The sequence below is a fragment of the Eleginops maclovinus genome, chromosome 24 (assembly GCF_036324505.1).
Source record: "Eleginops maclovinus isolate JMC-PN-2008 ecotype Puerto Natales chromosome 24, JC_Emac_rtc_rv5, whole genome shotgun sequence".
NCBI classification, from domain to species: domain Eukaryota; kingdom Metazoa; phylum Chordata; class Actinopteri; order Perciformes; family Eleginopidae; genus Eleginops; species Eleginops maclovinus.
Window position 1 is genome coordinate 10,433,991 of NC_086372.1, and position 15,604 is coordinate 10,449,594.

Genomic DNA, 15,604 nt, shown 5'->3' on the forward strand with positions numbered 1-15,604 from the left:
GCATTTCTCACCATCATGCCACCTCTCCACTGCGTGCATTAAACTGTGACTTTGATACTGTGGTGATTTTCAGTGAATAAGGAATCTAATCGCAGAGGAACATCTTTGATACGAGCAGCTAAGCAGGAAGAGAGTGATGAAGACGAGTGCCTTCTAAAGTCTCATTAGGAAGCGTTTACATTTCACTTCATGAAACGTTCCTTCTAATGCCAGGACTGTAGTGAATGTAATATACAGAATTCACCTCCTTCTTAAGTGTGGTTCTACACACTGTTGTTTCATGCCTGTAAGTATGACCGTTGGTTTATGCTTGAAAGTACGACTGTAAAAAGGGATCGTGGTCCCTTTAATGAATCTGTGTTTCCGATGACGTGGAGCCCATGCTGGTTGGGTTACAGGACAGCGCCATCTTGTTTGGTTAACTTTGACTGTGTGATTAAACGAGACACGCATTCCTGTGCTCAACTGTAATGAACGTCTCCTGCGTTTCAGTACATCTCCACACTGGTGACCCCGACGTTTGTTTGCTGGACGTATCCAGAGACACAACACGGCACGAAAATGACGGTGAACGCTGTTACCCTCAAACAGCATGGTTTGCCCAGACTGAAGCGCAGTTCGCGTTGCGTGAAATCACCGTTGATACTACACGTTACTACTACGTTGTATCAGCTCTTGGAAATTCAACAGCATCCAGAGTGGTGAGCCTCCTTAAAAATCCTCCCGCAGCTGAGAAGTATGCATCACTTAAAGCCCACCTGTTGAACACTTTTGAACTGTCAGATGCTGAGAGAGCCAGCAGGCTTTTCTCCCTTCAGGGACTGGGTGACAGCAAACCGTCTGAGCTCATGGACCGTATGCTGGATCTGCTAGGTGAGCACAGACCCGATTTTCTTTTCATGCAACTTTTTCTGCGAGACACGCATTCGTGTGCTCAACTGTAATGAACGTCTCCTGCGTTTCAATACGATCTCCACAGGACATTATAATTACATCTGCAGGAAAGGGTGCCCGTCATTTCGAGAACATGACTTTTTCTCTGCTTAAAGGGAAAAGCAGGTATGATATACAGCATACTGGCTTTGATGATCTGTGTTGATTTAATGCAGCAACTTGCTATACTGATTTTTGTATTTCATTCAAACATTTCATCTGGTCTGTTTTTGACCCTAACTGTATGCTAATATGTGCTCCATAGCATGCTTATTATCTTGCATTTGAACTTCTAGTTGTCGCCGTAATATTTTTGCTATATCGTTTGCAAAGGTTTTCCCTTTTTTAAAATAAAAATATTTACGTTTTTGACTCAAATTTTGAACCAAGTTCAATAATAAAATACCACTCTTACCTAAATATGATGTAAGTTAGTTGGGAAGTGGTTTTAAAAATGCAGCTTGTGTGCTGAATGTGAAGTGGAATACAGATTATTTGATGCACATTTTAGAAACAGGATTATCAAATACCTCGCAGCTCTATCTCTCAGTTCCTGGCAGATAGTAAGATATGATGATGAAACTTTGAAATCCGACGCCTGCTGTAGACGGCTGTCAGACAGTCGGATGGAATAATAAAAGAGGACGTTAAAACAAACGAGGACGGAGAGTGTTTAGTGCTCGTGTCCTCCATCCTGAGTGTAATGAGAGCTGCGGGGCATCTGCCTGGTTTCAGATGTGCTTTTAAAATGGTAAAAAACAAACGTGTAATATTACTCCACATCCCAATGCATCCGGTACTCTGACTGGATCTATATCTGAAACTGAGGAAGAAATAAATAAGACACAATGATGACATGGTTTGTAAGTGTAGCAAGCAGCAAAGAAAGATGATTGAAAAAGCTGCTCCTATTAGTATAATACCATCATTGGTTTGTATATGTTTATTCTGTGACATCTGTAGGACTCTGCAAAGCTCCTTATGTTGTCAAAATATACACCAGAGTACAATCAGATCATACTGGCATCCAAAATGAGTACCTCTAAGTTGTATAAGGTAAATGTCATGATCCTTGTTTCGTGTCTGTCATGTCTTTGTGTTGTGTTTTATTTTGAAATGTTTTCCCACTTGTGTCTTCCAGCTGTCTCTGGTCTTGTGATTACCCATGTGTATTTAGTCCCTGTTTCCCTTTTGTCTGTTCGGTCGTCGACATTTCTTCCCTGATCTTGTCCAAGATACCTGCCTGTTCCTGTCGCCCTTCATGTCTGGAGCTAAGTTTTTCATGTCCTGTGTTCCCCTTGCTTCGTGCTTTCGTCAACAGCTTTGGAGTAAAGCTCGCTTTTTGTGTTGGACCCTTACCTGCTTCCCCTGGATTTACTGCACTTGGGTCCTGTTTCCCCAACCCTGACAGAACGACCGAACCCGACATGGATCCAGCAGTATTTTTTGAGGATTTTATTGTGGAGTATTCATACCAGATTTAATGTATTTATGGAGAGTGGAGGAGAGCAGGTTCTAAAGAGGCTCAGGATGTGGCTCTTCTTCGTGCATGCCGGGAATTGGCAGATAAGCCATGGTTAGAAAGCTCACTACCGGACTATTTAACCCTTGTATTATGTTAAGGGTCAATTTGACCCATTTCAGTTTTTGTGTTGACCAAAGTACTGGTTATCCTTTCTTTTTCTTGATGAAATTTGGTGACTTTTCATCATCTAGGGTCATGAACTGGTGTGTAAAATCTGGACACTTTGATGTGTAGTGGAATGTCTGTGCAGAGTTTGTATACAAAGATGATGTTGCGGGTCATTTTGACCCAGACCCTTTAATATGGATAAATAGCTGTTCAGATCCAAAATAAACATGTCTCTTTGATGTACTTTTTACTTTGATGTACAATTGTTTGTATATTGATTGCCTCTGAGACCCAGAGCCAGGTGTGTGAAGAGAGGGAACTTTCTCACACTTGTCCTTGTCACTGTTCTCATGTCATCTCTTTGACAAACTCACCAAAAATGAGCTCCAGGAGGACGGCAGCTGAGGAGGCTTTATCACAGATTTTGAACTGGGATAGTGATGTAGAGGAAGATATTTCAGAACCAGAGGATCTTTCAGAGACAGAGGACAATGTTATTGCTGATCCAGATTGTCAATTTTCCTACGATGAGGAGGATTCAGAGGACGAGTCTGCCGTTGTTCCTCCAACAGATGAAAACCAAAGAATGCAGCAATCATCATCCACAGAGGGGACATGGGCATCTAAGGACGGTAATATAAAATGGTCAACATCACCACACCCAAGCCGAGGCAGACTGTCATCTTCCAATGTGGTCAAAATGACTCCCGGTCCTACAAGATTTGCTGTCACACGAGTTGATGAGATTCAATCAGCATTTCAGCTCTTCATATCCTCACCAATAGAGAGGATTATACTGGAAATGACCAACTTGGAGGGGAGACGTGTGTTTCAAGAGAAATGGAAACCACTGGATCCGACTGACTTGCATGCTTACATTGGAGTTCTGTTATTAGCTGGAGTGTACAGGTCAAAGGGAGAAACAACTGCAAGTCTATGGAATGAAGAGAATGGAAGGCCAATCTTTCATGCAACAATGTCTCTGGAGACATTCCACATGATATCTCGTGTGATCGGCTTTGACAACCGCGACACCAGAGCTGGTCGACGTGAAAGAGACAAACTAGCTGCGATCAGAGATGTGTGGGATAAATGGGTTGAAATTTTACCTTTGTTGTACAATCCTGGTCCCCATGTTACTGTAGATGAGCGCCTTGTTCCATTCAGGGGGCGCTGTCCTTTCCGACAGTACATGCCCAACAAGCCCGCCAAGTATGGCATCAAAATATGGGCAGCCTGTGATGCAAAATCCAGCTATGCATGGAATATGCAAGTATACACTGGAAAGCTACCTGGAGGAACATCTGAGAAGAATCAGGGGATGCGTGTGGTGCTGGAAATGAGTGAAGGGCTGCAAGGTCATAACATCACATGTGACAACTTCTTTACATCCTACCGCCTTTGAGATGAACTTCAGAAGAGAAAGCTGACCATGTTGGGAACAGTCAGAAGAAATAAGCCAGAACTTCCCACTGAAATTCTGAAGATGCAGGGCAGACCTCTGCATTCCTCAATATTTGCTTTCACTGAGAAAGCAACAGTTGTTTCATACTGCCCAAAGAGAAACAAGAATGTTCTTGTAATGAGTACAATTGCATCCCTGAGCACAAGAGAAGACATGAAGCCACAAATGATCCTGGATTATAACTCCACCAAAGGAGGAGTTGACAATCTGGACAAAGTCACAGCAACATACAGCTGCCAGCGCAAGACAGCCCGTTGGCCTTTGGTGATTTTCTACAACATTGTGGACATGTCTGCTTACAATGCCTATGTCCTGTGGACTGCAATCAACCAGAAATGGAATGCCGGCAAATTGTACAGACGTCGGCTTTTCCTGGAAGAACTCGGCAAAGCACTTATCACTCCCAAGATCCAGACGCGAGCCAGGCCAGCTCGATCCCCAGCAGCTGCAGCTGTCATTGAAAAGGTCAAGCTCAGGTCACCCGACCAACCTGCAGCCTCACCCAACCCAACCTCACCCAACCAACATCCAGTGGACACAGGTGGAAAGAAAAGGAAAAGATGCCAGGTCTGTCCCTCCCGAGAGGACAGTAAAACAAGTACCTCTTGTGTGAAATGCAAGAATTACATCTGCAGGAAGCACACAGTAACATTCTGTCCATCATGTGGAGAACATTGAAAAGTTGAAGTTTGCTGGGATGAAGTTACAGTTGAAGTCAAAGTTAAAAAGAAATGTGTTCATGAAGAGGGAAAAACGTAGCCCTTGTGCTTTCTTTGGTCAAGGAAGGAGGAAGGGAGGAAGGAAAGAAGGTAGGAAGGAAAGAAGGGAGAAAGGAAGGAAGGAAGAGAAGAAGGAAGGAAGGAGGAAAGAATGAAGGAAGGAAGGAAGGAAGGAAGGGAGAAAAGAAGGGAATAGAGGAGGATGAACAGAGAGAAGGAAAACAGGATGAGAAGAAGGAAGGAGAGAGCATGGCAGGAGGAAAGAAGCAGGGAAGAATTATCATTTTGACCCGGGAGGAGGACAAGAGGATTAGACTAAATAGTTCTTAAATATAGTGTTGGAATTAGAAATGTATTGTATGTCACTTTTCTAAATGTTTGTGTAATCTAAAATAAAGTTGTTATTGGTTTAACCTGTTTTCTTGACTGTTTTGAGTGCATTTACACAGTATGGGTCAAAATGACCCGCAACATAATCAATGTAATTTTTTTTCAACATAATACAAGGGTTAAGGACATTTTTCACTTCCCCAGAAAGCCTGCACCCTATCCTTAAACCTCGTGTCACAGCAGTGACGCCTCCTGCAGCCAAGCCTCCTGCAGCCACGCCTCCTGCAGCCACGCCTCCTGCAGCCATGCTTCTGGCTCAAGTTTTGGCCCTGTCCTGTCGACTCTGGCCTCCCCTGTCCTGTCGACTCTGGCCTCCCCTGTCCTGTCGACTCTGGCCTCCCCTGTCCTGTCGACTCTGGCCTCCCCTTTCCTGTCGACTCCGGCCTCCCCTGTCCTGTCGACTCCGGCCTCCCCTGTCCTGTCGACTCCGGCCCGGCCTCTCCTGTCGACTCCTGCTTCCCCTGTCCTGTCGACTCCATCCTTGACTCCGGCCTGGCCTGTCCAGTGGACTCTAGCCTCGCATGCCCCTGTCGGCGGCCCTGCTCTGTTTGGGGTCCCGCTGTCACCTGTTCCGCCGGGGGTCCCGCCAACTCCTCACCCCGTCAAGTCGGTGGTCCCTCTGACACCTGTTCTGTTGGTGGTCCCACCAACCCATGTCCCTGTCCAGTCGGGGGCCCCGCCGACTCAAGCTCATGTCCCGCCGACTCTAGTTCATGTCCCATCGGTGGTGTTGCCGGCCCCTGCACCTGCCTCTTCGGGGGTCCCGCTGACGCCAGTATCACCGGGTTCCCGCCAAAGCCATCTCCTGCCTCTTTGAGGGTCCCGCAGATGCCATTACCAACTGGGGTCCCGCCGACAAAAGCTCATGTCCCGTCGGGGGTCCCTCCGACTGGTGCTCCTGTCTCCTCGGTGGCCCTGCCGCCTGATTCTCCAGGTGCTCCTTACTTTCCTCCGGGGCGGTCCCGCCGGCCTCCAGCCCGACGTCCTCCAGCCCGTCCTCCAGAGGCGTGTCGTCGTCCTCCAGTTCATCCTACAGCCCGTCCTCCAGAGGAGTCTTGCTTCCTTCCTGGCCATCCCCCGGAGCTCTCTTGTCGTCGTCCTGGCCGTCCTCCGGCGCTGTCTCGCCATCCTCCGGAGCTGTCTCGCCACCTTCCAGGCCGTCCTCCGGAACTGTCTCGCCGCCCTCCGGAGCTATTCCACTGTCCTCCAGGTCGTCCTCCAGAGTTCCCTCACCATGGTCTATGCCCTTGCCTCCGCCCCTGTCTCCGCCCATGCTTCCGGAATTCCCTTGCCACAAGCGCTATCCATGCTCTGTCTCACGCTCTGCCTTGCCCGTGGGCCGTCTGCAGAGACACCCTCCTCGTCCTGTTTTGCCCCCGGGGCGCCTGCCCGAATCCCACCTCCGGACCACCTCCACCCACCCTTTTGGCCTTGGTCATGCGTCCCTCCTCCAGACCACCTGTCATGATCCTTGTATCGTGTCTGTCATGTCTTTGTGTTGTGTTTTATTTTGAAATGTTTTCCCCTCTTGTTTCATGTTAAGCTTCACTTCCTGTCTGCGTTTCCCTCCTGTGCCTGATTGTGTCATTGTGTTCACCTGTTGCCCCTGTGTTTCTCCTCCCCCTTCCAGCTGTCTCTGGTCTTGTGATTACCCATGTGTATTTAGTCCCTGTTTCCCTTTTGTCTGTTGTTCGGTCATCGACATTTCTTCCCTGATCTTGTCCATGATACCTGCCTGTTCCTGTCGCCCTTCATGTCTGGAGCTAAGTTTTTCATGTCCTGTGTTCCCCTTGCTTCGTGCTTTCGTCAACAGCTTTGGAATAAAGCTCGCTTTTTGTTTTTGACCCTTACCTGCTTCCCCTGGATTTACTGCACTTGGGTCCTGTTTCCCCAACCCTGACAGTAAACAGATGCCATTCAAATTGATACGTGTTGCATTTATTCTTATGACAGTACATTTTCAAGCAACATTGACTTTGCTGACTCCCTTTAATTGACTAATAGAACTAACAATAAAAAACCATATACAAAAATAAATACAATTGTTGTGTTTTTTTTACGTATTCCTCCAGGGCAGCTCTTTATGAGCGGTTATAATCTCACTGACCCCCAAGACCCCTGTGGCAGGTGTCTGATAAGAGGGTTTCCTTCCCCATTGTGGTCCTCCTGTACCCAGCCTTTCGGTGGTAGCAGCTGGGGAGGTTGCATGGGTTCATGGGGGTCTTTATCTCCGTCTATCTGATCTGTGTGTGTTTGGGGGGAAACAGCAGGCTGCTCCACTGCTCCTCCAGACTCCTTGATGGTGTTCAGCCTCCTCATTGGGAGTAGAGAGCGGGATGAGGAGCGTGGCGAGACATCAGAGGACAGAGGTCGGCTTGATAGGTCCATGTCACCACCTCCACATGTCAGAAAACAAAGGTCAGCAATTTTTGTGACTTATTTTGGAAACCAGTGGAGTAAGAATGGTTGAAGGTCAATTAACTGCTACGGTTGCTTGGTGTAAAACAGTCTAAACTCACCATGACTTCTTCTTCGTACAAAGGCGGTCTCCAGACTACCTCCAGGCTGGAGGGAGTAGTACTTTTGAGACTTGGCAATGTTTTGCACAGGCTGGAAAAAGGGGGAAGAGTTAATGTTAAGCGGCTAGGCGGACAATAAAGCAAAGTTAATGTCCTCCAAACCTACCAGTTCACGGAAACTTTCAGCACGCAGGCTGCGTCTGATGCTGGCATGGCGGCGAATCAGGATCTCCTTGGTCTGGGTGTCGTCGGGCAGATTGTATTTGTTGGTGTACGCCATTGTCTGGAAAACATGTTAACCATATATTTGTATCCAAAGTCTGAAATGTGTTATTGTTCATGATAGATGCAGTCATTGATCATTCAAATGGAATTAAATCAACACAGCCTTAATGTATTTCACCCCAAAAACTGTCTCTCAGCAGGTGTACTTACCTTCTGTCTGATCTTGTACATGTTCTTTGACAGTATGTTGTGCATTTTCCTCACGTCAGCAGCCAGGAAGTTGTTCTTGGGCCGAGACGATTCCATTCTCTCGTCACTGACAGAAGGAGGAGAGAGCAATAAACTGTGAAAGCTGCTGAAATGTAAAATCCATCCATTAAGATGGGCAATTGGGATAATATTCATCTGATGGGAGATGGGAGAAGCAGAACATTAGCTGGACCCAAATTAGATTTAGTTTCATGCATTTAGCTTATGCAATAATGCAGTTATGGAGCAGATAGACTGCAATAATACAGTGGGGCAAAAAAGTATTTAGTCAGCCACCAATTGTGCAAGTTCTCCCATTCAAAAAGATGAGAGAGGCCTGTAATTTTTATCACAGGTATACCTCAACTATGAGAGACAGAATGAGAAAACAAAATCCAGGAAATCACATTGTAGGATTTTTAATGAATTCATTGGTAAATTCCTCGGTAAAATAAGTATTTGGTCACCTACAAACAAGCAAGATTTCTGGCTCTCACTGACCTGTAACTTCTTCTTTAAGAGGCTCCTCTGTCCTCCACTCGTTACCTGTATTAATGGCACCTTTTTGAACTCGTTATCAGTATAAAAGACACCTGTCCACAACCTCAAACAGTCATACTCCAAACTCCACTATGGCCAAGACCAAAGAGCTGTCAAAGGAGACCAGAGACTAAATTGTAGACCTGCACCAGGCTGGGAAAACTGAATGTGCAATAGGTAAGCAGCTTGGTGTGAAGAAATCAACTGTGGGAGCAATTATTAGAAAATGGAAGACATACAAGACCACTGCTAATCTCCCTCCATCTGGGGCTCCACGCAAGATCTCACCCCGTGGGGTCAACATGATCACAAGAACGGTGAGCAAAAATCCCAGAACCACACGGGGGGACCTAGTGAATGACCTGCAGAGAGCTGGGACCAAAGTAACAGAGGCTACCATCAGTAACACACTACGCCGCCAGGGACTTAAATCCTGCAGTTCCAGACGTGTCCCCCTGCTTAAGCCAGTACATGTCCAGGCCCGTCTGAAGTTTGCTAGAGGGCATTTGGATGATCCAGAAGAGGGTTGGGAGAATGTCATATGGTCAGATGAAACCAAAATAGAACTTTTTGGTAAAAACTCAACTGGTCGTGTTTGGAGGAGAAAGACTGCAGAGTTGCATCCAAAGAACACCATACCTACTGTGAAGCATGGGGGTGGAAACATCATGCTTTGGGGCTGTTCTTCTGCAAAGGGACCAGGACGACTGATCCGTGTAAAGGAAAGAATGAATGGGGCCATGTATCGTGAGATTTTGAGTGAAAACCTCCTTCCATCAGCAAGGGCACTGAAGATGAAGCGTGGCTGGGTCTTTCAGCATGACAATGATCCCAAACACACCGCCGGGGCAACGAAGGAGTGGCTTCGTAAGAAACATTTCAAGGTCCTGGAGTGGCCTAGCCAGTCTCCAGGTCTCAACCCCATAGAAAATCTTTGGAGGGAGTTGAAAGTCTGTGTTGCCCAGCGACAGCCCCAAAACATCACTGCTTTAGAGGAGATCTGCATGGAGGAATGGGCCAAAATACCAGCACCAGTGTGGAAACCTTGTGAAGACTTACAGAAAACGTTTGACCTCTGTCATTGCCAACAAAGGGGATATAACAAAGTATTGAGATGAACTTTTGTTATTGACCAAATACTTATTTTCCACAATCATTTGAAATAAATTCATTAAAATCCTACAATGTGATTTCCTGGATTTTTTTTTCTCATTCTGTCTCTCATAGTTGAGGTATACCTATGATAAAAATTACAGGCCTCTCTCATCTTTTTAAATGGGAGAACTTGCACAATTGGTGGCTGACTAAATACTTTTTTGCCCCACTGTAAGTCTAGCTGTTGGGTTGTGAAAACTTGGAACTGTTTTATTTCTAGCAACGTAATAAAAGCTAACATTCCCTTAATGGAGGAAAAACACTGTTCCACTTTACGGCAAGACATTACATCCGTTTGAGTAATAAAAGACACATTGTTGAACATACTACAGAGAAACGATGGATGGTGCTGCGCTGAGGTCTCCCATAGGTGAGTCCAGCAACCCAATGGCATTCTGCAGCTCCAATTTCTTGTACAGAGCCACGATGCTGGACTCAGCCCGGTTGTCTCGGACCAGGATGCGCTTCAAAACACGATCATTGAACCTCTTAAACCTTACAAAAGACAAAGAAATTAAAACAGCCAATATGCGAATGAATGATGAATGTGGATGAGACCCAAATAAATACTTAATACAATTACAAAAGGAAGTACGAGGGTGTTGAACAGATAGATCCTACTTGTCTTTCCAGTAATAATGGCTCCATTGTCCACACAGGTCCTCAATACCACAAACAACGTGCTCCATCATCTGCATGAAACAGAAATGTAGCATCATTAAAACATGTGGTGTTTGACAGAATTAAAAATAGCTATTTAAATCTCCTAAAGGAAATGCTTGCCCTGGAATGAACCTCTACGTTGATGGTGTTCAGGTCTTTGTTGGTTTTCCGGATGTTCATGTATTCTACTATGGGACGGATGCTGATGCCCTGAAAATACGTTTGAAAAACAACAACATTATTGCCACTCATGTTTGGTGCTGTCACCATAGACTGTATGTAAGAGATTTCCCACCTAAAAATCGTGACATAATGTCAAATTATTTGAAATGTGTGATTGCCTTTGTTTAAATGTACAACGTCACAACTGTTGTGAGGGTTAATTGTAATGTTGTGATGGAACCGAATGCTCATTAGCTTCAGTTTTCACACCAAGAGGTTTCCACTTGCAAGAAATTGCAAAAACAGAAACAATCAGCTGTCCAAGTTATTACAGAAAGAGCTCATACATACTTTGAACATAAATGCAGAATTTAAAGGTTCTGAGGCTCACCTGTAAGAACACCGTGAATAAAATGACGGCAATTGAAGCTGTGACGAACAGGTTCTTCCTGTTGATGTTGTCGGGCAAGGTGAAGACCAAGGCGAAGCAGATTGCCCCTCGCAGGCCTCCGTAGGCGAGACCAAACTGGTCCTTGAAGGTGAACTGGATTGTACGGAACGGGTTGATGATCTGGGTCAGCACCAGGATGCCTGAAAGACATTCAGAGAAATTGACAAACAACACTTATTCAGGAGGAGAGTTTTCAAATGGATTTTAAGTCTCCCACCAATCCCTCTCCAGATGAAGGCAAACAGCAGCGTGAACACTATGTAGGCCCAGTTCCACTCGTGCTCCTCGGTTATTGTAACGACACCCAGGAAAAAGAAGATGAGGGTTTCGGAGACGGTGGCCAGCATCTTCACAACATGGCGGATGGTGGTGCAGGATTTCTGCGATACGTTCTCCTCCACATAGTGCTTCATGGTGATGGCACATGTGATGATGCTGCAGAGAGGGACAAAACATGGCTGACTATCATAAGGAAACTCAAGGCAAAATGTAATGTCATCAATTTTAGAGAAAATCTAAATCATTCTCCTCTTGAGTGGCCTACTTACGCCAACACACTGGAGATGGCAAAACACTCTGCCACCAGGTACGCCAGGTAGCTGTACATGAAGACAAAGAGGGGTTCGATCTGACGGACATTGTGAGTGAAGCGCGTGGTGAACGCAGCCACGAATCCAAACAGGAGACCGAAGAGGATGCCTCCGGCCGCCACTATGGAGAACCTGGCCACCCCCAGAAAAACATCAGTGGATTCAACTACTTGCATGTCGGCCAGGAAGGAAAACATGTTGTAAAGAACCTGGAGAGAAAAAGACAAATGGAGGACATCAGGAAAACAAACAGAGCTCACAGACAACTGTTGCAAGTTCAACCACTCCTAATATACTCCGAAACTCGTTCAGGTCAGGCTGAATATGACTTGTGTCTGTGCACTGGAAACCCTTTTATTCCACACTATTCTTTTTGGTGCAACCTCTGTGCAAAATCAGTGTTGAGTTAAATTGGAGTAGAATCAAAAGAAAGGCAGCTGATTATGCTTAAGTTCCACTCAACAATGATATTATGACGTGTAGCCTTTATTCCCTCCACAAAAAGATCACACTTGGGCTGAGGGATTTTTTGCAAAGTGTTTCTCTTTAGTTCAGAGGTTTAGAAGCTGTGAGATTCATTCACACGCACGGTCACACTGCTACTCAGACTTGTTATTGTCAGATAACACAGTTGATGACATGCACATACACACATTTCGACATTCAGTGTGCCTTAAACTCCCCCGAGGATATCATTATCTCGGGAACTGTATGAACATTCAAGTTAGTCCAACAAATCCAATGAAGCAGCCTTGAAATATTATAAGGATAATATAATAAGGAAAGAAAACAACATTGGAGAGTCAAAAAACAAAAACCTTCACATCACCAGTTTATTCCTAAGCTCATCTAATCAGAATAATACTTAATCCAGCTGCAGCTCTTTGCTGTAAAGTCACTAATGACCCAACAATTTATTTTTCTTAAATATTGAATACACACTTCCTGAACCCACCACAGTGACAGCATCGTTGTACAGTCCCTCTCCAAAAATCACTATATATATCTGCTCGTGGACTCCAATGTCCTCAAACACGTTCAGAGCAGCAACGGGGTCCACGGCCGAGATGATGGAGGCAAAAAGCAAATTCTCCTGCAGAGAAGAAGAGTGTAAAACATTATCTTGGACATATCAAAGAAGGCCTCTCCTCAAGACACGTTTTGAATCCACTAATTCAAATAAAATCATTATTTTTCTTTTGGGGATTTCTCTGTTATTTTCAAACTTTCACTCAATGTCTTTTTAGTATTTAGATCAAGCAAGGGGGGGGGGTTACTGATATACCAATTTAGACATATCTATTGTTATTTGTAAGGGTCCTGGGCAAAACACATTGGGAACACCAGCTTTATTAAAGATGACAATGCAACTTTCTCTACCTGAGAGGGAGGTAAACTGAATTCCCCTCAAAAGTGAGCATAATTGAAGCGCTGCATTGCTGGTGATAACATTCTTTTTCCCATGCATGAATTTCACACACATTTCGCCCAAAATGTTCACCTTTGACCTTTCACTGTGGCTTGAACTGACCTGTAGGTTGATATCTTGAACTCCAAACACCTCAAACTGGCAGATGGCAAACAGGGACAGCCCGATACCGATGCTGTTCCACAGGGTCCCCACCACGGCGTACCACAGGACTGTGCCCATGTTCTCGAAGAACGGCCTTGTGGGCATAAAGTAACCGTTGTCGAGGACGATGAGAGGAAACATGTAGAGGAAGAAGACGTTGGAGGTAAGGACTGCGGGGGGCTCCTCTTTCACTGCGTGCATGATGGCACCCACAATCAGACCTATGGCGATCAGGAGGCATGATTCCGGGATCCAGATGGTGATTTTGTGGTAAATGTGGAAACCTGACGAGATAGAGAGAACAGATTACTCATGTGTTGACCTTTAACCCCAAACTCAAGGGTGCTGCAAAATATCTACTGCTTCTATTCAAAGTTGCAAAGTTGTGGACGAAGTACTTGCATCTTTAACTTAGATAAATATATAGAAATACAAGTTCTGCATCGAAATGTTACTTAAAGGAAAGCATAGAGGTACCAGCCTTAATGTATGCAGTATGTACAGTAAGTAACTAAAGGTGTTCAATAAATATAGTGGAGTAAAAGTATGCCATTTACCTCTGAATTGTCAAAGTACAAAGTAGCATGGAATGGAAATACTCAAGTAAAGTACAAGTACCTTCTAGTTGTACTTAAGTGCAGTACTTGAGTGAATGTACTTAGTTACTTTACATCAGTGCATTCAGGCCATTTCAAATGATGTTTCATGTACTCCTGACAGAATGTGTTCATCACCAACATTTTAAAGCGTGTAAAGGTGGAGCTGGCATTCCTAAAATGTTATTAACCTATAATAAACATTTGTTGATGCATTTTGTGTAATCAATCTGAATATGTTAGGTAACTTTATTCATCAAATAAATGTAGTGCACTTAAAAGTATAATGTGTGCATTTCAAGTATGAGCTAGCAGCACATGATAGAAGGATTTCAAAAGTTTGTCCTGTGCAGTTTTTGATTACATGTACTTTTGTTTTCGTAGTAACTTTCCACCACTGTCAGATCCTGAAACAAACCTATTAGTTTATGCACAAAACAAAAGTGATTCATCCACACGTACCAATTTTGGCAAATGATGCCAGCAGCACCCACAGTGTGATCTCAAAGGGGACCTGGATCCGGGGGTAGTCCATGGTAAACACAGGAAGGCTGGCCCTCTCCTCTTCTGGGTATGCCTGGGGCTGGTTGAATTCATTCTCTACAGGTTTGAGGTTGGTTGGCCGTGAAGGTTTTGACTCCTGGAGCTCACATATCCCTCCAGTACAGAAAATAAACATCAGCAGAAGCATGCAGGAGACTCCTCTCTGGATCCCTGCTCTACACAAAACAGAGGTACCCATTTCCACTGGTCCACAGATCGGAAATGTTTCCCGTGTGTCTTATCTCTGTTGTTTAGTCTGTAGCCACTAAAAGAAGAAGACAGTCTTTCTGAAATACAATCTAAACATAATCCTGTTTGAGGCGTAACTCAGATCTGGTTTAGAGTGTTGAAGAACCTGCTTGTCACATCACCTGTGTGCCCTGCCTATTCTGGGAGGAGCCCATTAAAGTCAAATGAGAGAACTGAACTAACCACTGCAGGTGATTCAGTTAACATATCCACTAATAGAGGACCCAATGAAACGCCCCCTGTTAGGAGTCAGCTTTGTTTTTAAAAAGTGATTATTATTAAGTCAAAAAAGCTAGAACACTTATAATCTGGTTTCAATGATTAAAACAAGTTTTGCTAACTCAGTTAGTTTCTGTTCAAATCTAGGCCAGGGGTTCACAATCTGCAGACACAAGGGAAATGATCACTTATGTGCTATTAGTTCAATCAGAAGAGTTTTTTCATTGTTGTAACTTAGGTGAAGATCAGACCATATTTTGGAGCACATTCATGCATAAATGCAGGTTATTCCAAAGGGTTCACTTACTTTTTCTTGCCACTGTACAGTAGTTCTGCACAGCTTTAATAGATGTGGTTAAACCCTGTAATACCATATACACCCCACACGATGGCAATACAAGGCCACTCTGATTTGGAACAGTGGCTCTATCACAGATATTGAATAAGCTCCTGTTTGATTAGTATGACAGTTACCATCATCCCTTCTGTTAGCAACCTCGAGTATTATTAAACTAATATAAGGATGAATACTTGCACGTGTCATGTACTACATATGATATTGCATTTCTTGCAGTGAAATGATAAACAAGAATTTGGGGCTATTTATAATACAACTATTAAGTTGCTATCGTTATTATCAGCGTAAACAATGCAAGAGAATTGGACAAAAAAGAATGTCTAAAAAGTTAGGTGTAAAAAAACATGTATTATTGTTTTGAAAACGTTACGT

The 15,604-nt window shown here is 44.4% G+C and overlaps 1 protein-coding gene and 1 pseudogene across 1 annotated transcript; one reads left to right on the forward strand and one right to left on the reverse strand.

Annotated features, from left to right (window-relative positions):
• Window positions 1–2,945: 2,945 nt before the first annotated feature.
• On the forward strand, window positions 2,946–5,264 carry LOC134861186 (piggyBac transposable element-derived protein 4-like; annotated as a pseudogene).
• A 1,792-nt stretch (window positions 5,265–7,056) lies between these two features.
• Window positions 7,057–14,727, reverse strand: LOC134860617 (sodium/hydrogen exchanger 2-like). The gene is made up of 13 exons (XM_063877380.1): window positions 14,326–14,727; window positions 13,226–13,551; window positions 12,650–12,787; window positions 11,653–11,903; window positions 11,322–11,539; window positions 11,045–11,244; window positions 10,612–10,701; window positions 10,450–10,520; window positions 10,156–10,323; window positions 8,095–8,200; window positions 7,826–7,942; window positions 7,660–7,750; window positions 7,057–7,536 (listed from the first exon to the last, which is right to left on the reverse strand). The coding sequence occupies exons 1-13, from the start codon at window positions 14,603–14,605 to the stop codon at window positions 7,232–7,234; spliced, it is 2,361 nt and encodes a 786-aa protein (XP_063733450.1). The 5' UTR covers window positions 14,606–14,727; the 3' UTR covers window positions 7,057–7,231.
• Between the last annotated feature and the right edge of the window lie 877 nt (window positions 14,728–15,604).

Bases quoted from the DNA above. Each gene is read 5' to 3' on its own strand.
- LOC134860617 (XM_063877380.1), bottom strand. From the start codon at position 14,605: ATGGGTACCTCTGTTTTGTGTAGAGCAGGGATCCAGAGAGGAGTCTCC. The intron at 12,788-13,225 runs GTCAGTTCAAGC...TCTTCTCTGCAG, and splicing joins TTCAAGATATCAACCTACAG to GAGAATTTGCTTTTTGCCTC. The intron at 7,943-8,094 runs GTAAGTACACCT...CATGTTTTCCAG, and splicing joins TGTACAAGATCAGACAGAAG to ACAATGGCGTACACCAACAA.